The following is a 21,903-nucleotide window of genomic DNA, read 5'->3' as shown; positions in this document are numbered from 1 at the left end:
CGAGTGTCGTGCGCAAGACCAGGTCCGTAGCTCCAAAGTCAGTCACAACTTAGATGTTAAGGTCATATTCATATAGTGCAATGATGGGCGTGTCGTCCATATCTTTGTCATTCATGCATGGATTTTAAAATAACTACACATGAATGTGTGGCACAGTAAGACGACATGTCACGCGCAAGACCCAGGTCTATAGGTCAAAGGTCCTTAACTCTAACATCGGCCATAACTATTCATTCAAAGTGCCATCTTTACTTGTTTAAAATTATGCATAAAAGGTCATAAAAGATCTTAAAACATATTTGACCTACGGTCATGAAACATAGTAGTAATATTATTCAGCATGTGAAATTGGGCACCTAGGGTTTTGTTTGGGACATCTGTTGGTTAGACCAGAGTTATAAACCTTGGTTGTCAAAAATATGCATACAGGGCATGCAAGTTTGCATCATGTTTATCTCTAAAAGTATTTGACAAAGTCATAAAACAGTAGATGATTGTTATTGCACACCTGTCACCTCATGTTCTGTTTGAGATTTCAGTCAGCCAAACTAGAGTTATGGTCCTTGACTTAATGAAAATACTCATTAATTGCTTAAAAGTTTGGGTTGTATATATCTTAAAATCCTTTAACCCATGTAGGAATAATAGTCAACATGTGAATTTGTGCACCTGAGTTTTGTTTTGGGTTTCACTCTGCAAGGGCAAAGTTATGGCCTGTGAATTAGTCAGAAATTTGCATTAAGGGCATAAAAGTTTGTGCCCCATGTATTGCAAAATGTGCTTGATCTAGAGTCATTAAATAGTAAAGGATTGTTATATAGCATGTGAAGTTGTGCACCTGGTGTTTTGTTTGGGATTTCTCTTGGCTAAACCAGAGTTATAGTCCTTTACTTAGTGAAAAATACACAAAGGCCTATAAAGTTGTGTTGCATATATCTTGGAAAAATATTTCACCTATAGTCATGAAACCATGTACAATGACAGGAAGTGGGGGCACAAGTATCCTATGGACACATATCTTATTTGTTTTTAAGTTTAATTGTTTATATTAGACAATGACTGGCCTTTTTAATAATTTGATAACTTCATGTCTCATGTATTTAATATAGTTACGTTGTGTTTGTTGTATGTGTAAAATTAGAGTGAAGTAGGCATGTTTAAAATACATATGATAAGTTGAAATAAACCAAATAAGTTGTATACTTCGTACTACTGTATTCCAGTCATTTATTATCAGTTAACTGTGCTCTCAGATTTCTGATCTCTACATGTAAGTTACAACTTCTTTACTTGAACACTTGAAGAGAATGGGTGACATTTGTTATAAGACAGACAAAGAGAACACATGCTGTCATAGTTATGTTTGTGATGCTCTTGTTCAGGACAAATTGAAGTATCAAAAAAGGTTCCAAGAGACCAGTCTGTCAATGTTTCCGTGTCATAAGTAAATTTCAAGCATGTGCTCAGAAACAGACAATCAGAATTAAGTTATGAGACTGGCATCCAACACCTGCTTTGTAACAGGACTCGTATTGATTTAAAGCAGCATGCCTCCAGATTTGGTTAAAAAATAATCTTCCTTTCAAATTAACATTTGGTCGTATTATGAATGTTAGAATATGAATTTTTGTTTCTAAAATATTTTAAAAATTTCAAATCAAGAAAAAAAGATGACCGCGTCGGGAATCGAACCCCGGACCGCCGCGGCAATAAAGACATTTTCCCGTCATCTTAACCAATAGCGCTATAGCTGAAGTAGTGAATAATGACTTCAAAATATAAATATTTATAATCGAGACAGTTTACCTGGAGTAAAAGCGTGACAAACACTTTTCGATTTTCATCGTAAAAAGTAGTAAAAATAGCAAATTCTCATGTGTTTCCGTAACATAAAGTTTGTCAGTAATTAAGTTTTAAAGCCGTAAGAAATATAGCATTTATTTCAAGATATCTAAAAAAATATATTTTTTTTGTTGTCGAACAATCTGGAGGCATGCCGCTTTAAAGAAACACTTCATATTTCATTTAACTAAACTGATATTTCTACATACTTCAAAGAAGTATAAATCGTTTCTATTCTCGTTTTCAAAACTTCCTATATTTGTTTCAGGTTGATTTTGCAAATCGGTACATTGGAGGCGGAGTACTCAGTAGGGGACGAGTGCAAGAAGAAATCCGCTTCACAGTATGTCCAGAGTTAATAGTATCCTTGCTCTTTATGGAGGTAATGGAGGAAAATGAGGCCATTATCATACAAGGTTATGAGCAGTTTTCTGCAGTTCAGGGTTATGCCTCGGATTTGAGATTTGCTGGAGATCACAGGGATAAGGCTGAGGTAATTGTTAAAAACTATGGGGAAAACACATGCTTTTAGCTCACCTGAGCACAAAGTGCTCTGGTTAAGCTATTGTGATCACTCGTCCCGTCCGCACATACTGGAGGATAGTTACGTTGCTAGGAGAACAATAGATAACAGTAATTTTATTCATTCTGTTTTCTTTTATGTGACTAAAATGGCTAAAATTAACAGTTAAGGGAACAAAAGAGTAGCCACATGGCTACTGTACTATACAGACATCAGTCTGTCCACACTTCTCTACTTAAGACTTTCCTCTGAAACTACTGGTCAGAACTGCACAAAACTTGGTCAATAGTGTTTTTGCATTGCCTTCTATCAAGTTTATTCCAATGTTTTAGCTTGGTCCTGAAGGGGCTGCCAGAGCTAAATATAGAAAGACTTAAATAACTTCTTGTCATGAACTGCTTGGCAGATCTTCATCAAACTTGGTCTCTAGCATCATTACATGGTTTTCTCCCACTAATGTTCGGTTGGGGCTGCTAGGGCTAAAAAAAGTGACTTCTTCTCATGAAACACTTAATGGATCTTCATCACACTTGGCCTGTTGTGTTATTATAAGGTTGTCTCCCAGTTTTGTTTAAATTTGGTGCTTGGCCTCTTGTAGGAGGTCACAAGTGCTAAAACTAGAAATACTTTTAAACAATGTCTTCTCATGAACTGCTGGTTGGATCTGTATCAGACTTGGTCTGTAGCATAATTTCAAGGTCACCTCCAAATTTTTTTCAAGCGAGCACTTGGACCCTTCCAGGGCCAACTAGAGTTGAAAATAGAAATACCTATAAAGAACTTCTTTTTAATGATGAGTCTTTGCCAAACTTAGTCTGTAGCATCATTGATCCTCTTCAAATGAGAGCACTTGGCCCACTTTTAGGTGCTACTAAAGTAGAGGTAAATATAGAAATACCTTTTAATTTTTGTTTTTCCTCATGAACTGCTTCATGCCGATAACCATTATATTTCAAAACACCCTCCGTTTGCTCCAGTTGTATGTGTGTATTTTTTAAAGACTTAAGAAGCATGAAGTGTTTGAACTTACATCTGTCACAATAACTTATGTAATCAGCTAATACTGTCTCTGGAAATTTCCACACCTGGAGCATATTTTGTTCCTCTTCCAGAGTTGCTCACTCTCTTAAGTTATGGAACTTGCATGAGCATCTAGGGCCATCATGGCCCACTTGTTTATGTTATAATGTCTGCAGAATCCTGAGGCACTGATGTCTGTCCTTGCCTGTTGTTAGAGTAGGCAATCGAACTAAAAACAAAAACTTCAAAAAGGCACTACCTATTTTAGACATTTTTGTAGTTAGCTTTCATCAAAGTTCATATTCTGAAAAAGAGTTATTTCAACTGAAAAAAATGATACTGGGTAAAATATTTGGAAAAAATGGAGACAACTTCATTAAGACTTTATTGCAGCTTAGGTGATTATTGACCTATTACCTCATGCAAACCATGCACTTTTTAGCTCACCTGTCACATAGTGACGAGGTGAGCTTTTGTGATCACCCTTCGTCCGCCGTCCATCGTGTGTCCGTGCGTGCGTGCGTCAACAATTTCTTGTCTGCACAATAATAGTTTCATTTATGATTTTATTTTCACCAAACTTGCACACAACATGTATCACCATAAGATCTCGGTTCCTTTCTTGAACTGGCCAGATCCCATGATGGGTTCCAGAGTTACGGCCCCTGAAAGGACCAAAATCAGCTATTTTGACCTTGTCTGCACAATAGCAGCTTTATTTATGATTTGATTTTTACGAAACTGGCACACAATTTGTTTCACCATAAGATCTTGGTTCCTTTCTTGAACTGGCCAGATTCCATTATGGGTTCCAGAGTTATGGCCCCTGAAAGGACCAGAATTAGCTATTTTGCCCTTGTCTGCACAATAGCAGCTTCATTTATGATTTGATTTTAATCAAACTTGCACAAAACTTGTGTTGCCATAAGATCTTAGTTCCTTTGTTGAACCGGCCAGTTCCCCTAATGGGTTCCAGAGTTATGGCCCCTGAAAGGGCCAAAATTAGCTATTTTGACCTTGTCTGCACAATAGCAACTTTATTTATGATTTGATTTTAACCAAACTTGCACACAACTTGTATCACCACAAGATCTTGGTTCCTTTTTTAAACTGGCCAGATTCCATCATGGGTTCCAGAGTTAAGGCCCCTTAAAAGTCCAAAATTGGCTATTTTGGCTTTTGCAGCCATATAGAGACTTCATTTATGGTTTTTTTTGATACAAACTTCCAAAATATCTTCAACAACAATAAATCTTGGATTCCATGAGAAATCAGATCCAATCGTAGGTTCCAGAGTTATTTTATATCTGATTACCTCCCCTGATTGTAGTCAGAATGGATTTATATCAGAAAGTACTTATAGGACTTATTTGAAATTTCATTATTGTCATTAGTTGGACCGAGCCAATCAGGGTAGATAACTATGGACTGATTTTATGTCAAATTACCTCCCTTTATTTCAAATTAAAATGGGTATATCTTTGTAACTAATGAAGATACTGATCTGAAATTTCATTTGTGTCAACAGATTTATTTGGCAGATCCTTCATTAAATTTTGTTAACTTACAATAATTTTCTTTTGAATTACTTCCCTTTTACATTACTATAAATAGCTTATTTTTAGTAACTTTTTAGCTCACCTGTCACAAAGTGACAAGGTGAGCTTTTGTGATCGCGCAGCGTCCGTCGTCTGTCGTCCGTCCGTCCGCGGTAAACTTTTGCTTGTGACCACTCTAGAGGTCACATTTTTCATCGGATCTTTATGAAAATTGGTCAGAATGTTCACCTTGATGATATCTAGGTCAAGTTCGAAACTGGGTCACATGTGGTCAAAAACTAGGTCAGTATGTCTAAAAATAGAAAAACCTTGTGACCTCTCTAGAGGCCATATATTTCACAAGATCTTCATGAAAATTGGTCAGAATGTTCACCTTGATGATATCTAGGTCAAGTTCGAAACTGGGTTGCGTGCCGTCAAAAACTAGGTCAGTAGGTCAAATAATAGAAAAACCTTGTGACCACTCTGTAGGTCACATTTTTCATGGGGTCTTTATGAAAATTGGTCAGAATGTTCACCTCGGTGATATCTAGGTCAAGTTCGAAACTGGGTCATGTGCGGTCAAAAACTAGGTCAGTAGGTCTAAAAAAGAAAAACCTTGTGACCTTTCTAGAGGCCATATATTTCACAAGATCTTCATGAAAATTGGTCAGAATGTTCACCTTGATGATATCTAGGTCAAGTTCGAAACTGGGTTACGTGCCATCAAAAACTAGGTCAGTAGGTCAAATAATAGAAAAACCTTGTGACCACTTTAGAGGTCGCATTTTTCATGGGGTCTTTATGAAAATTGGTCAGAATGTTCACCTTGATGATATCTAAGTCAAGTTCGAAACTGGGTCACGTGCCATCAAAAACTAGGTCAGTAGGTCAAATAATAGAAAAACCTTGTGACCTCTCTGAAGGCCATATTTTTCATGGGTTCTGTATGAAAGTTGGTCTGAATGTTCACCTTGATGATATCTAGGTCAGGTTTGAAACTGGGTCACGTGCGGTCAAAAACTAGGTCAGTAGGTCTAAAAATAGAAAACTTGTGACCTCTTTAGAGGCCATACTTTTGAATGGATCTTCATAAAAATTGGTCAGAATGTTCATCCTGATGATATCTAGGTCAAATTCGAAACTGGGTCACGTGCCCTCTAAAAGTAGGTCAGTAGGTCAAATAATGAAAAACCCTTGTGACCTCTCTAGAGGCCATATTTTTCATGGGATATGTATGAAAGTTGGTCTGACTGTTCATCTTGATGATATATAGGTCAAGTTTAAAACTGGGTCAGCTGCGGTCAAAAACTAGGTCAGTAGGTCTAAAATCAGAAAAATCTTTTGACCTCTCTAGAGGCCATATTTTTCAATAGATCTTCGTGAAAATTGGTCTGAATGTTCACCTTGATGGTATCTAGGTCAGTTTCGAAACTGGGTCAAATGCGGTCAAAAACTAGGCCAGTAGGTATAAAAATAGAAAAACCTTGTGACCTCTCTAGAGGCCATATTTTTCATGAGATCTTCATGAAAATTAGTGAGAATGTTCACCTAGATGATATCTAGGTCAAGTTCTAAACAGGGTCAGGTACCTTTGAAAACTAGGTCAATAGGTCAAATAATAGAAAAATCTTGTGACCTCTCTAGAGGCCATATTTTTCAATGGATCTTCATGAAAATTGGTCAGAATTTTTATCTTAATGATATCTAGATCAGATTCAAAACTGGGTCACATGAGCTCAAAAACTAGGTCACTATATCAAATAATAGAAAAAACGACGTCATACTCAAAACTGGGTCATGTGGGAACAGGTGAGCGATTCAGGACCATCATGGTCCTCTTGTTTATTATTGGCTGTAGGGAAAAACCGAGACCACTTTTCTGTGGTACAACGTGGATGGTACCTCCAATTTTTAGGTGTATTTTGACATATCTGTACCTTGTAAGAATTTTGTTTTTCTTTTTGGTTAAATTTCTTTCCGTTGTTGTTCCTGTCCTTTGGACTTAGATATTTTTTCTGAGGACCTTCTTGTCCTCAAGTTCAATGATAACAGGTGAGCGATATAGGGCCATCATGGCCCTCTTGTTACCTCTAGGCATGAAAAAAGCATGCATAATTGCTACAACAGTCAGCAGTCTGAAAAAAGAACTATGTAAAGATCAAATCAGTTAAATGCCCTGGGGAAAGTGTGATATTTTTGTGGTGAAATTTGTCAACAAACAGACATTTTTTTTAAAAAATCTACAGAATTGCACAAGGTAAAATATACTGAAAAAGCTGCTGCTGGAAAGAGGGCAATCTCTGCTAACCATATATATGCGTCAAAGTGTGGGAAAAATATCTAGAAATGTATGAGAAAATCAAAGAAAACAATTTAAGGACTGCTACCTGCATGACTGTGTTATTCTGTATAGCATGTAACATAGATAGATTACTTTTCCATTGCACTGGTATAACATAGACAGGATTAGGATTGACAAACGGTGTTCACTTAACAATTTGACTCTATAAACAGATTGTTTCCCTTGTGTAAAGAGAGTTTAGGGTAAGTTTCCAAGAAGAGAGCATTAGCTTATCTTGAAGGATTCTGCAGATGCTATACGAAGGAACATGCGTTAATGCTATTCTAGCAAAAAAAAAAAATGCAGAATGCTTTAATTAAATGAATATAATTTTAACAAAGTTCATTTTGTCTTAAACTTATTTTGATTAATTTTCTAAGAGTTAATTCTGTTCAACTTCAACTTTGTGTGTAAGCACAGGGATCCTTGAGTAACTGAAAACAAGTACATACAATGTAGTGAACCATTTTAGAAACTGATAAAAGCATTAGCAGTTGTTTTTCAGATTGACGAACATGGGAATTTGAAGAATATGCTGTGTGCAATAGATGCCGTGTCATACAGACATGAAAGTAAAACTACATGCCAGTACCAGGATCAGAATGTGCTGAGAGATCTAAATAAGGCTTTTACAGGTTTTTATTACATATTTTTAGCTCGACTATTCGAAGAATAGTCTAGCTATTCTACTCACCCTGGCGTCGGCGTCGGCGTCGGCGTCGGCGTCGGCGTCGGCGTCACACCTTGGTTAAGTTTTTGCATGCAAGTACATACAGCTATCATTTAAAGGCATATAGCTTTGAAACTTATTTATTCTTTTTCTAGGTCAATTACCAACCTCACTGGGTCAAGTTCCATAACTCTAACATGTATTTTGAGCAAATTATGCCCCCTTTTGGACTTAGAAAATTCTGGTTAAAGTTTTACATGCAAGTTACTATCTCCAAAACTAATGCAGATATTGAATTGAAACTTCACATGTGTCTTCGGGGTTATAAAACTAGTTGATAGCACCAAGTCCCATAACTCTGACCTTCATTTTGGCTGAATTATGCCCCCTTTTGGACTTAGAAAATTCTGCTTAAAGTTTTGCGTGCAAGTACATACAGCTATTACTAAAAGGCATATAGATTTGAAACTTATTTTTTCTTTTTCTAGATCAATTACCTACCTCACTGGGTCAAGTCCCATAACTCTAGACATGTATTTTGGCCAAATTATGCCCCCTTTTGACTTAAAAATTCTGGTTAAAGTTTGCGTGCAAGTACATACAGCTATTTACTAAAAGACATATAGATTGAAACTATTTTCCTTTTCTGGATCAATTACCTACCTCACTGGGTCATTACCTGAACTCTGAATGTATTTTGGTAAATTTTGCCTCCTTCTTTGGACTTAGAAAATCTGGTAAAGTTTTACATGCAATGTAACTATCTCCAAAACTACTCAGATAAAAATTGAAACTTGCACAATCAGTCTTCGGTTATAAAAACTAGTTGATACACCAATCATAAGCTCTGGAATGTGAATTTTTGGGAAATTTGCCCCTTTTTTTCGAATTAGAAAATATCGGGTAAAGTTTTGCGTGCAAGTAACATACAGCTAATTTACCAAAAGGGAATAAGCTTTGAAACTTATTTTATTCTTTTTCTGGGTCAATTTTACCAACCTAACTGGGTCAACGTTCCATAACTCTATAAACATTATTTTTGACAAAATTATGAGCTTTTGGACTTAGAAAATTCTGGTTAAAGTTATACAATGCAATGTTATCTATCCCCAAAATAATGCAGATATTGAATTGAAAACTTAACAATGTTTTTCGGGTTTAAACTATTGATAGATCAAGTCCATAACTCTGATATGTATTTTTGAACAAATTATGTCCCCTTTTCGAACTTAAAACTTTTTGATATTTAACATTTTGGGTAATATTTCCTGCTTCTGTGACAATATTTCGAATAGTCGAGCTTGGCTGTCTTACGGACAGCTATTTTTGGATTTGAGAAGAATGTTGAAAGCTTGTTACCTACAATGTTTCATTTTATAGCATTGACTTATCAGGCAGCAGCATCTAATCGGTTAATTTCAAGGAATGTTGAAATTGACCAATGAAAGGTCTATATTCTAAGGCTTGTCTCCAAACTCAATTTTATAACCTAGGACACTGGTGAAGGTAATTCTGCACATTGCAAACAAATATTTTTGTCTGATGAAGGATTTAATTAAACCATATTTGTTTTTCAAATCATCATTTATGTGAAGGAAATTCAGTCAATAAAAAGGATAGGGTGCTGTACCTGATTTTTTGTTAGACCAAATTGTAAAATTTGGTTCTCCAGTCAGTATTCTCAATGAGCTTTTACAGCAACTTCATACTTTTAGTATCTGTTTTGCCTAATAGAAGAAGTCCCACAATGTAAATTTTGAGGAAACTTATATATTTTAGATTTACCTATTTCCAGTCATATTGTCAAATAAAATGTATAGGTCCTTGTAAATATTTCACAATTCACCGAATACAAATTGAAGTTATTACATTGCTGTACATTTTTCTATTGTTGAATGATTTTTACATCAAAATCTGTCTGCTGTTAAAATTAACCTTAGGTAGTAGCACTGACTGTTAACAAAACACATGATGTAACAGATTCCTGGCAATATATATGCTATCTGTATAATGGCTGCCAGTCTTTATTCAAGGTTTTCTAGATGAAAGATATTATTCAGTTACTTTTGGTTAATCCAACATGCACAACTACCTAAAAGGTTATAAACGAGTTTAGAGTCCAGTCTCAGATACAATCTTGCCATTGATATGTACTTCAAAATTGCTAAAGTCAGATAAGCTAAGATTGAATAAGTACCAGAATTATGATATTTGACATAAATCCCTGAAATATTGTAATAAAGTAAAAATGAAAATTTTTGATTGTGGATTTTGTTCTTAAATTCAAAGTGTCCAGTCTGAATTCAGAGTACAGTCTGAAAACTATCTCACATGATATGTTGTTTTAAAATTGTTCAATAGAAACATTGTATTTTCAGATTAATTAGAGTATTTAAGACTGATCTTCCTACACTGATTTATCTGGAGGTGTTTCCCTCTTAACACTTGCCATTCAAGACTTTATCATTACCATTCAATGTACAGTATATGTAATTATATAAATTATGAAGTTGATACTCTGCAAATTTGTTTTCATTTCATGGGACTAATTTTCATGGATTATTTGCCAAGAAACAGTGAAACCCCTATCAGTTTATCTCTAAAATTTAAAATCCATGAAATCATGTTCCCATGAAATGGCCATTGTAGCTGAAACCACAGTTTTATGCCAGTGAAATTTAATGACTTCAGAGTATGAAAAAATATTCATAATGTATGCTTTACTCTCCAGGGTTTAACACACCTTTTATACTTCCTCCTGGTGTGTGTGCTAGAAGTTTGAGTGAGGAAAGTTACGTCACTGCCAAGGAGAGTGAAGATAGCGAAACAGAAAGTGATGGAGAACAAGGTTCGTATTAGACCCAGTAGATACCTTTCGAGGAGCCTCCATAGTTGAGTGATTATATGTATTAACTTGCGCATTTTGTCATTTGAGGACGTCATACAACTGGCTTGTAAGTGCATGACTGTCTGAAAAGTATACAGAGCTGAACACTGGCGTTGAGGCAGTGTGGCTTTAGTTGTCTGTGTGATTTAAACCTTAATCCATTTTGCACCCTAAAATATGTTGCTTCTGAATTCATGTTAAAGGGAGGAAAGGCAGTGTTGTTCTTTTTTTAATTCTGTCTGCTAGGATTTCTTAAATCGTTCAAAGAAGTGAAAGAATTTTCAAAATCAGTTTAAAAATGAGACAGTTTTGAGCATTTAAATATTTGATCAAAATGGTGGCCATTTTGTTTACATGGCAACAGAAAACGAAATGGCAGATTTATTGAATTTCTAGATACATATTTGAACTGAATTTACTTCTTTCTGTGATAATTTCTCTACTTTTTTCAGCTATAATGAAAGACATTAGCTTGCTTTTCATTTTACACTCAAGAAACATGAAATTTATATAATCAAAAGGTTATTTGCTATACAAAAAATTCAGCAGTATGTAATGACGTCATAAACACATTAAAATGGCTGCCTGCATGATCAATCATTTTCTTAAATTTTAACTTGCGATATCTTTTTCAATAGTGGACTGATTTTAAAAAATCTTTCAGCCTTATGAACGGTATGATAATGGCTTTCATATGAAATTAACTTATTTTCAGGTATTCCTTGCCCTTTAAGGATCTGATCGAGCTGTCAATATTTATAACATGAATAATTGTTTTGGGTTTTTTTGTTCTTTATAAATTTGAACTTACAGTTAAATGCATATATTTAAGGATGTAGTATAACTTGTCACCAGGGTAGATTCAAATTTATTGAAAAGTAGCATTTCATTGTACTTACTTAAAGTATTTCAATTAACTGCTGAATTGAGTTTTTGCTTGTCCTTTCCAGTAATTTCTTTTCCATGTTTGAAGTAAATGACCTATTTTGTGTTAAGAAGATCTGTATGTTACTTGATAAAGGTATTTAAATTGTGTGGTCTATATGTTACCTGGCAAATGTTTTTAGCTCACCTGTCACAAAGTGACAAGGTGAGCTTTTGTGATTGCGCAGCGTCCGTCGTCCGTGCGTGCGTAAACTTTTGCTTGTGACCACTCTACAGGTCACATTTTTCATGGGGTCTTTATGAAAATTGGTCAGAATATTCACCTTGATGATATCTAGGTCAAGTTCGAAACTGGGTCACGTGCAGTCAAAAACTAGATCAGTAGGTCTAAAAATAGAAAAAACTTGTGACCTCTCTAGAGGCCATATTTTTCACAAGATCTTCATGAAAATTGGTCTGAACGTTCATCTTGATGATATCTAGGTCAAGTTCAAAACTGGGTCACGTACCATCAAAAACTAGGTCAGTAGGTCAAATAATAGAAAATCCTTGTGACCTCTCTGGAGGTCATATTTTTCATGAGATCTTCATGAAAATTGATCAGAATGTTCATCTTGATGATATCTAGGTCAGGTTCGAAACCGGGTCAATTGCGGTCAAAAACTAGGTCAGTAGGTCAAATAATAGAAAATCCTTGTGACCTCTCTAGAGGTCATATTTTTCAATGGATCTGCATGAAAATTGGTTAGAATGCTCATCTTGATGATATTTAGGTCAAGTTCAAAACTGGGTCACGTCCGATCCAAAACTAGGTCAGTAGGTCAAATAATAGAAAAACCTTGTGACTGCTGTAGAGGCCATATTTTTCATAGGATCTGCATGAAAATTGGTCAGAATGTTCATCTTGAGGTATCTAGGTCAGGTTCGAAATTCGGTCAACTGCAGTCCAAAATAGGTCAGTAGATCTAAAAATAGAAAATTCTTGTGACCTCCCTAGAGGCCATATTTTTCATAGGATCTTCATGAAAATTGGTCAGCATGTTCACCTTGATGATATCTAAGTCGAGTTTGAAACTGGGTCACGTGCTGTCCAAAACTAGGTCTTTAGGTCAAATAATAGAAAAACCTTGTGACCTCTCTGGAGGTCATTTTTTTCATGGGATCTGTATGAAAATTGGTCAGAATGTTCATCTTGATGATATGTAGGTCAAGTTTGAAACCGGGTCAACTGCGGTCAGAAACTAGGTCACTAGGTCTCAACATAGAAAGACCTTTTGACCTCTCTAGAGGCCATATTTTTCAATGTATCTTCATGAAAATTGGTCAGAATTTTTATCTTGATGATATCTAGGTCAAGTTCAGAAGTAGGTCACATGAGCTCAAAAACTAGGTCACTATGTCAAATAGAAAAAAGACGTCATACTCAGTTCATGTGGGGGCAGGTGAGCTATTCAGGACCATCATGGTCCTCTTGTTAAATTGTGTGGTCAATATGTTACCTGATAAAGGTTTTTAAATTGTGTGGATTATGTGTTACCTGATAAAGGTTTTTAGCTCACCTGTCACAAAGTGACAAGGTGAGCTTTTGTGATCGTGCGGTGTCCGTCGTCCGTCCGTCCGTGCGTGCGTGCGTGCGTCCGTAAACTTTTGCTTGTGACCACTCTAGAGGTCACATTTTTCTTGTGATCTTTATGAAAGTTGGTCAGAATGTTCATCTTGATGATATCTAGGTCAAGTTCGAAACTGGTTAACGTACCATCAAAAACTAGGTCAGTAGGTCTAAAAATAGAAAAACCTTGTGACCTCTCTAGAGGCCATATATTTCACAAGATCTTCATGAAGATTGGTCAGAATGTTCACCTTGATGATATCTAGGTCAGGTTCGAAAGTGGATCACGTGCCATCAAAAACTAGGTCAGTAGGTCTAAAAATAGAAAAAGCTTGTGACCTCTCTAGAGGCCATATATTTCACAAGATCTTCATGAAAATTGGTCAGAAAGTTCATCGTGATGACATCTAGGTCAAGTTCGAAACTGGGTCATGTGCCTTCAAAAACTAGGTCAGTAGGACAAATAATAGAAAAACCTTGTGACCTCTCTAAAGGCCATATTTTTCATGGGATCTGTATGAAAATGGTCTGAATGTTCATCTTGTTGATATCTAGGCCAAGTTTGAAACTGGGTCACATGCGATCAAAAACTAGGTCAGTAGGTCTAAAAATAGAAAAACCTTGTGACCTCTCTAGAGGCCATATATTTCATGAGATCTTCATGAAGATTGGTCAGAATGTTCACCTTGATGATATCTAGGTCAAGTTCGAAAGTAGGTCACATGCCATCAAAAACTAGGTCAGTAGGTCAAATAATAGAAAAACCTTGTGACCTCTCTAGAGGCCATATTTTTCATGGGATCTGTATGAAAGTTGGTCTGAATGTTCATCTTGATGATATCTAGGTCAAGTTCGAAAGTAGGTCACATGCCATCAAAAACTAGGTCAGTAGGTCAAATAATAGAAAAACCTTGTGACCTCTCTAGAGGCCATATTTTTCATGGGATCTGTATGAAAGTTGGTCTGAATGTTCATCTTGATGATATCTAGGTCAAGTTCGAAAGTGGGTCACGTGCCTTCAAAAACTAGGTCAGTAGGTCAAATAATAGAAAAACCTTGTGACCTCTCTAAAGGCCATATTTTTCATGGGATCTGTATGAAAATTGGTCTGAATGTTCATCTTGATGATATCTAGGTCAAGTTCGAAACAGGGTCATGTGCGGTCAAAAACTAGGTCAGTAGGTCTAAAAATAGAAAAACCTTGTGACCTCTCTAGAGGCCATACTTGTGAATGGATCTCCATAAAAATTGGTCAGAATGTTCACCTTGATGAAATCTAGGTCAAGTTTGAAACTGGGTCACATGCCTTAAAAACTAGGTCAGTAGGTCAAATAATCATAAAACCTTGTGACCTCTCTAGAGGCCATACTTTTCATGGGATCTGTATGAAAGTTGGTCTGAATGTTCATCTTGATAATATCTAGATCAAATTTGAAACTGGGTCAACTGCGGTCAAAAACTAGGTCAGTAGGTCTAAGATTATTGAAATCTTTTGACCTCTCTAGAGGCCATATTTTTTAATGGATCTTCATGAAAATTGATCTGAATGTTCACCTTGATGATATCTAGTTCAGTTTCGAAACTGGGTCACATGCGGTCAAAAACTAGGCCAGTAGGTATAAAAATAGAAAAACCTTGTGACCTCCCTAGAGGCCATATTTTTCATGAGATCTTCATGAAAATTAGTGAGAATGTTCACCTAGATGATATATAGGTAAAGTTCAAAACAGGGTCACGTACCTTCGAAAACTAGCTCAATAGGTCAATTAATAGAAAAACCTTGTGACCTCGCTAGAGACCATATTTTTCAATGGATCTTCATGAAAATTGGTCAGAATTTTTATCTTGATAATATCTAGGTCAAGTTCAAAACTGGGACACATGAGCTCAAAAACTAGGTCACTATGTCAAATAATAGAAAAAACGACGTTATACTCAAAACTGGGTCATGTGGGAACAGGTGAGCGATTCAGGACCATCATGGTCCTCTTGTTAAATTGTGTGGTCTATATGTTACCTGATAAAGGTATTGAAATTGTGTGGTCTATATGTTACCTGATAAAGGTATTGAAATTGTGTGGTCTATATGTTACTTGATAAAGGTTTTTAATTTGAATTTTCTTTTACAGAGTTACTACATAGGCAACAGATTGATATATTTGTTGAAGAGCTTCTTCAAGGAGCAATCACTCTTGCTTTAACTGATGCAACCAAAGTTATCTCTAGCAGAGAAGAGCGGCATGAACTGCCACCCAGTGGTGGTGAACACTACTTTCACAGACAATCAAGCATGGATCATTTGGAGGTGAACTTTAGAGACTGGTATGCAAATTACCGACGCAGGAGTTCCAATCTGAGTGATCTCAGCTCTCGTCGTAGCAGTTACGATTTAGCCTCACGCAGAAGCAGCGCTTGTAGTGCCAGAGGTTATAGTTCAGAATACAGTTCTGAGTTTGAAGAGTATTATGACAATTTTCAGCAACAGGAACAAAAATATAAATATCATACCATTAAAGAAGAAGTGGGCACATCAGTTGTTAGTGAATTTGCCTCATCATTAGCCGCAAGTTTACTCAGACAAGGAGCTGAAGAAGCATCAGGATTCGTGCCATGTGAATTCCATGGCAGTCGACCCAGTTATAACATTCAGCGACCTTTACCAGTAAGGGTATCAACGGCAAGTTTGTCAACTTTAGATTCTGTAGAAAATGAAGACGCTATTGTAAGAGAAGATTGTATTAGACAATACGTTGATAACATGTTTGAAACTATTTGGCCATTTAGTGACAATCATCTAGAATGTGAAGGTGAAATACTTCCGTGTGTAGAAATCAAACAAAGGATTTTGGAAAATAGGAATGAGGGTTTAAACTTTATTGAAACTAGTGAACAGAAAGAAGAACAGATAGATGATGGAGATAATTTTGAAATAGAAGAGAAAAAAGTTTCAACTGATGTAATAGATGAAAATGATGAAGGTCTGTTATTAGCAGTGGCAGATCGGATTGTTGCCATAGCCTTTCAAGAGGCATTGTTTGAATATCAATATTTAATGTGTAGTTTTGATAAGGGCAACACACTTCATATATCAAGTGTTTCTGAGAGTAGCCAATCAGATCATTCCATTGATACCAAGGACCAACCAGAATTAAGCTCATCTGAAAGTAGCCAGTCAAAGAACAAGAAAAGTTTCAATTCAGATTTAGATCCAGCTTTTAAGGTAGCTGAAAAAATGCTATCTGGACTTTTTAGTAAGAAAGAATCTGAATTACCCACAAACCTTAGCCCACAAACAATGGTATTGGAGAACCAAAGCAATATTCCTAAACAAGACATCTGTGATACTAATTTATTGGTTGTAGATAGTACCTCTCCCAGGTCACATTCCAGTAGTTCTGATGACAGTGAGCTCTCGGCTTCAAAAAGGCGGGAAATGTTTAGTAGGATAGCTGATAAAGTTTCAGTTGGTGGTCTAACCACAAAAATTGATAGCGAAGATAAACAGTCATCCATTGATGTTGCAGCTAGTTCTTTAAATCAATCTTCTGACTCTTCACAAAGTGATTCTAGCGTAGGTAGACAATTGTTACCAACCCATCCAGCACACTGTGATTATAAAGAACTGTCTAGTCAATTGAAGTCACACAGCCCTACAAATTGGGGTGGCGAGTTCCGAAATAAGTCGAGCAGTAGTGAGTCCAAGTCATCGGATTCAAAATCATCGGACATTGCAATAAAGCCAGTTGGTAATGAAATTAAAACTTCAAGTTTGCTTTCCCCGAAAAAGTATCCCATTTCCACCAGTAATTCTGAAAGAAGGTCGGTGCATTCTTCGTTTTCACAGAAATCAGTTGATAGTAACGATCGAAATAAATTATTAGATTCAAGATCATCTGTTCGTAGAGAATTTCCAAATGTGGAAGCTGCTAGCCAAGACTTAAGTTTGCTAGCCCCAGGATCTCGTAGTGGGTCGAAAAATCAGACAGGGACCAAAGTTAATAAATTACATCACCTGACACCACAGCATGCAAGACTAGTGATGAAACCAGGTCATTACTTTGTCACAGGCAATAAAAAGAATTATGATCAATTTGCAAACAGTCTTTCCCGTGATCTGTTGACAAATGCTTTTCTTCAAGTTCAAGAACATAATGAGCCAGTGGCATATCCTCGCCGAAGTAGCGAGCCAATGCAGATATCCAATGGTGCAGCACTGCAGCGATACGAACATTCTTTCCATACGGTAAATGGAAAGAGGAGCCAGAAAAGCAAAACAGATGAAGATATCCCTTTATTTAAAGATGACTGGATACAACAGTATAACTCTAAATCTTCTAGTGGTTTTAGAGATCCAGTTTTATCAAGGTGGGTATAGTTATTTTCTTGCTTGACTATTGGAAGAATAGTAAAAGATAACTTATATACATATCTTAGTTAAGTTGTGCATGCCACATCATATCTTGACCATTGTATATATTGGATTGAAATGCACAAGGCATCCTCTCTGTAAACTGCACTTACATAACCAAGTTAGAGAACTCTTGGTTGAAATTTATGCAAATTATGGCCCCTGTTTGACTTGCAAGTTGGCGTCACAGCTGTAAAAATGTTTTAATTTGTAATAAACTTGATTATGCTAGTCTTGTGAAGTACTGGCTTTTGTTCTACTTAGAATTTTCTTATTGTCAAGCTCACTGTCTCACACACAGCTTTTGTGTTGTAAGCTAAAAGTAAGAGACTATAGGGTCTGAGGGTCTTGAGTTACTACTAACCCCTGCCTTCAGTTCTGTAAATTTAAAAATAATATGGTATTATTTTCATGATCTATCTACACTGCAAGTTCTAAAAGGGTGTGAAAGTTTCCATGCATTTCAGTTTGTTTTCCAGCTTAATGACAATATTTTCAATATTATCCCACACGCTACCCTTTATTCACCAAGCACTAGCCAGTGTTTCAATTGAAGCCAATCGTTTTGTTTTTTTTATTGTCGGGCCCGCTGGCGGTGAGCTCGACTTAGTCGCCTCTTTTGGCAGTTTGGTGTATGTGCATTCGTGCGTCTGATTTTGTCCGGACCATAACTTTGACATGCATGGACCAATCTTGTTTATATTTGGCGTGAATGTTTACTTCAATGAGAAGGCGTGTCATGCGCAAACCCCATGTTCCTATCTCAAAGGTCAAGGTCACAGTTGGAGGTTAAAGGTCAAATTGAAGTTTGTCTGGAGCATTTCTTCTTCATGCATGGTGGGATTTTGATGTAACTTGGCATGAATGTTCACCATTATGTGACAGAGTGTCATGCACAAGAATCAGGTCCCTAGGTCTGAGGTTGGCGGGCTCAACATTCTGTCTGGGCATGCTTGTTTTCAATGGGATTCAAATAAGATTAGTGCAAATGTCTCATAAAATCATATGACCCGGAGGTAAAATGTCTAGAATAAAATAGTAAAAAGGCTATCAATAAAAGCTGACATGACAGACATACAAAAATAGAATAACATACATTGTAAAAGTTAAATACACCAAACAACATTAATAACAAGAGACCCTATCCCATGACTGCATGTATTTGTATTAAACAGCAATTTTAAAAATCCATCGCTCTACTGAATAACATACTTGTAGTAAAACGTAGAACCAAAGCGGTATACCCAGAATTCACACATTCACTGAAAACGTTTCCCACTTAATAAGGACAACAGAATCTGATGTAATTCTGTCTGATTCATTTTGTAAGATAGACTTGTTTATGGTAATTTTCATTTGGAGATAAGGCAATCTCTTGTCGATCTAACACTGGATCTGTAACGCAATAGAATAAGTATCATTTATGTCTGACACAAGAAAAGCATGTTATAGTAGATTGTGTATTTGTTATTCCTTTGAGAGTCTATTTATTAGATATGTCATAATAAACCACAAAAATCACCAATATTTGGTTTTGTTAGAGATTTCATTCTGCCAGACCAGAGTTATGGCCCTTGACTTTGTAAAAAATATGCATGAAAGACCATAAAAATTTGTGTCACAAGAATCTTAAAACATATTTGACCTAGGGTCAAGAAACATAATAGAAAAATTATTCAGCATGTGACTGCCTCGATAGCCAAGTGGTAGAGCTAGTGGTAGAGCGTCCGCTGCATATGTGGGAGGTCGTTGGTTCAATTCTCAGCTGCGTCATACCAAAGACATGAAAAATGGTCCCGGTAGCTCCCTTGCTTGGCGCTCAGTATCAAAAGGGAAACTGGCTCCTCTTCTCTCATACCATCGTGGCGATGGATTCCATCAGAAATGAGGTTTTTCGAGAGTGATTAATATTTATAAGTTGTAGAACTTGTTTCACAGTCGACCTAAAAGAATTTAGTATAAAAATAAGTTGTGCACCTAAGGTCTTGTTTGGGATTTCTTTCAATCAGACCAGAGTTATGGCCCTTGATTAAGTCAAATATATACATAAAAGCATACAAGTTTGTGTCACATCTCAGAAGTCATAAAACTTTAGGTGATTCTTTTATAGCATGTGAAGTTGTGCACCAAGTCTTCTGTTTGGAATTAAATTTCACTCAACCAGACCAGAGTTATGGTCCTTCACTTAGTGAAAATATGCATAAAGTGCTTAAAAGTTTGTTCTGCATATATCTAAAAAATATTTTACCTAGAGTCATGAAACCATGTAGGAATATTATCCAGCATAATATTATAGCTTTGTTTATTTGAGTTTGTTTTTGGATTTCTCTTTGCAAGACCAGAATTTTGGCCATTGACTTAGTCAAAAATATGCATTAAGGACACTTAAGGTTGTGTCCCATGTATCTTAAAATGTACTTTACAGAGAGTCATCAAATATCAGAGAATTGTTTCATAGTTGGTGAAGTTGTACACCTGCTGTTTGGGATTTCACTCAGCCAGGCCTCCGTGGCCGAGTGGTTAATGTCGCTGGCTTCAAATCACTTGCCCCTCATCGATGTGGGTTCGAGCCTCACTTGGGGCGTTGAATTCTTCATGTGAGGAAGCCATCCAGCTGGCTTACGGAAGGTCGGTGGTTCTACCCAGGTGCCCGCTCGTGATGAAATAATGCACAGAGGGGCACCTGGGGTCTTCCTCCATCATTAAAGCTGGAAAGTCGCCATATGACCTATCATGTGTCGGTGCGACGTTAAATCCAACAACAACAAAAAAAGACCAGAATTATGGCCCTTGACTTAGTGAAAATACACATACAGTGCTTAAGTTTGTGCTGCAAGTGCATATATCTTAAAAAATATTTCGACTCCGAGTCATGAAACCATGTACATTGACAGGAGGTTGGAGCACCTGTGTCCTATGGACACACATCTAGTTTGATTAATATGTATTGGTTTGTTTTTGCAGATTTGCTGAAGAGCTTATGAAGGCAAATGTCTCTGTGCCGCCACTACAACTTCCTGTTGCCGGGGACAACACCAGCATCAGTGGTTCCAGTCACTCGGTTTGTAGCACAATCAGCTCATTCAGAGACCCACTGTTGGCATCATTTGAAGAGGAACTCATAAACTCTGCTGATAAAAAGTCCGCTAAAACTCAGACTTCGTGGTCAAGGGCACGAGGCTCAATGTGTTCACCAAGACTTAGTGGAAATAGTAATAGTTCAAGTAGTAGAGAAAGCAAAAAACAACTTGGCGTTAGCATGTCCATGGATAGTGAAACAAGTTACATGTCAAATAAATCCAGTAATGCCCTACCAAAAACAGTGTCTGAATATGCTGAAACTTTATCTAGAAGAATTTTTTGTGAAGCATTGACAATCATTTATAGAGCATCGTCAAGTTCTGGCGATTCTGATCAAGAGGAAGTTCCAATTTATATGGAATTGTACAGTGATATGTTGGCAACAAGCATTTTAAAGTCAGCAGTGCAGACTCAGATGATGGGCCCTGATTGGTTCGATCAGAGCAAAGTGGTCACGTGGTCCGAGGAAACTGAATGTGTACATTATAATGAAGCGGACAATTTGGAAAGTCCCGATCAAGATAGTGGCAGAGACAGGTAAGTTTAAAATTTATTTTTCAGAAACATGGTATTATCCTCACTCACATACTGCCAAGCGGCCATACTTAGCAGAGATGCTGTATAGTAAGGGGCTTATCACAAACAGATCTTTGTAAGTGATGATTTTTGTACGAAGACCGCCTTTCGAAAATTTGTAAGCAAATACAGAAATACATTAAACCAGAGAAAAAAATCTAAAACTCAAGTATTAAATTTCAGTACTATGAAAAGAAAAATGTATGGATTTAACAGAAACTTAGCTGTTGTAAAATAACTACAAAGCCAAAAACATACAGAGTTGTTCATTCTTCATCAATGGGTAAAATTTTAGGTCGGTGCTATAAAGTCAGGAATTTTATAAACTTTTACAATTTGAAACAGACTTTCAGGTATTTTTTCTTGAAATAGATCTGTGAGTCATCTACTTTTTAGCTAGACTTTTTGAAGAAAATGTGGAGCTATTGTACTCGCCCCAGCGTAGCCATCGCTGTTGGTTAAAGTTTTTGATAAAGTCAAATATCTCTGTTACTATCAAAGCTTTTGACTTGAAACTTAC

General features: G+C 36.5%; 1 protein-coding gene across 3 annotated transcripts in view; it reads left to right on the top strand.

Annotated features, from left to right (window-relative positions):
• The window catches only part of LOC123553897 (uncharacterized), a 58,555-nt gene that overhangs the window by 20,443 nt on the left and 16,209 nt on the right, over positions 1-21,903 (top strand). For all 3 annotated transcript variants that reach the window (XM_053548678.1, XM_053548677.1, XM_053548679.1), the window contains exons 7-11: positions 2,111-2,335; positions 7,773-7,902; positions 10,669-10,785; positions 15,448-17,683; positions 20,691-21,344. In XM_053548678.1, the coding sequence (XP_053404653.1) occupies positions 2,111-2,335; positions 7,773-7,902; positions 10,669-10,785; positions 15,448-17,683; positions 20,691-21,344 (3,362 nt within the window). The remainder of the gene's footprint in view (positions 1-2,110; positions 2,336-7,772; positions 7,903-10,668; positions 10,786-15,447; positions 17,684-20,690; positions 21,345-21,903) is intronic.

This window comes from Mercenaria mercenaria, chromosome 7 (genome assembly GCF_021730395.1).
Source record: "Mercenaria mercenaria strain notata chromosome 7, MADL_Memer_1, whole genome shotgun sequence".
Taxonomy (NCBI): domain Eukaryota; kingdom Metazoa; phylum Mollusca; class Bivalvia; order Venerida; family Veneridae; genus Mercenaria; species Mercenaria mercenaria.
This window is presented reverse-complemented; position numbering and strand designations above follow the sequence as displayed.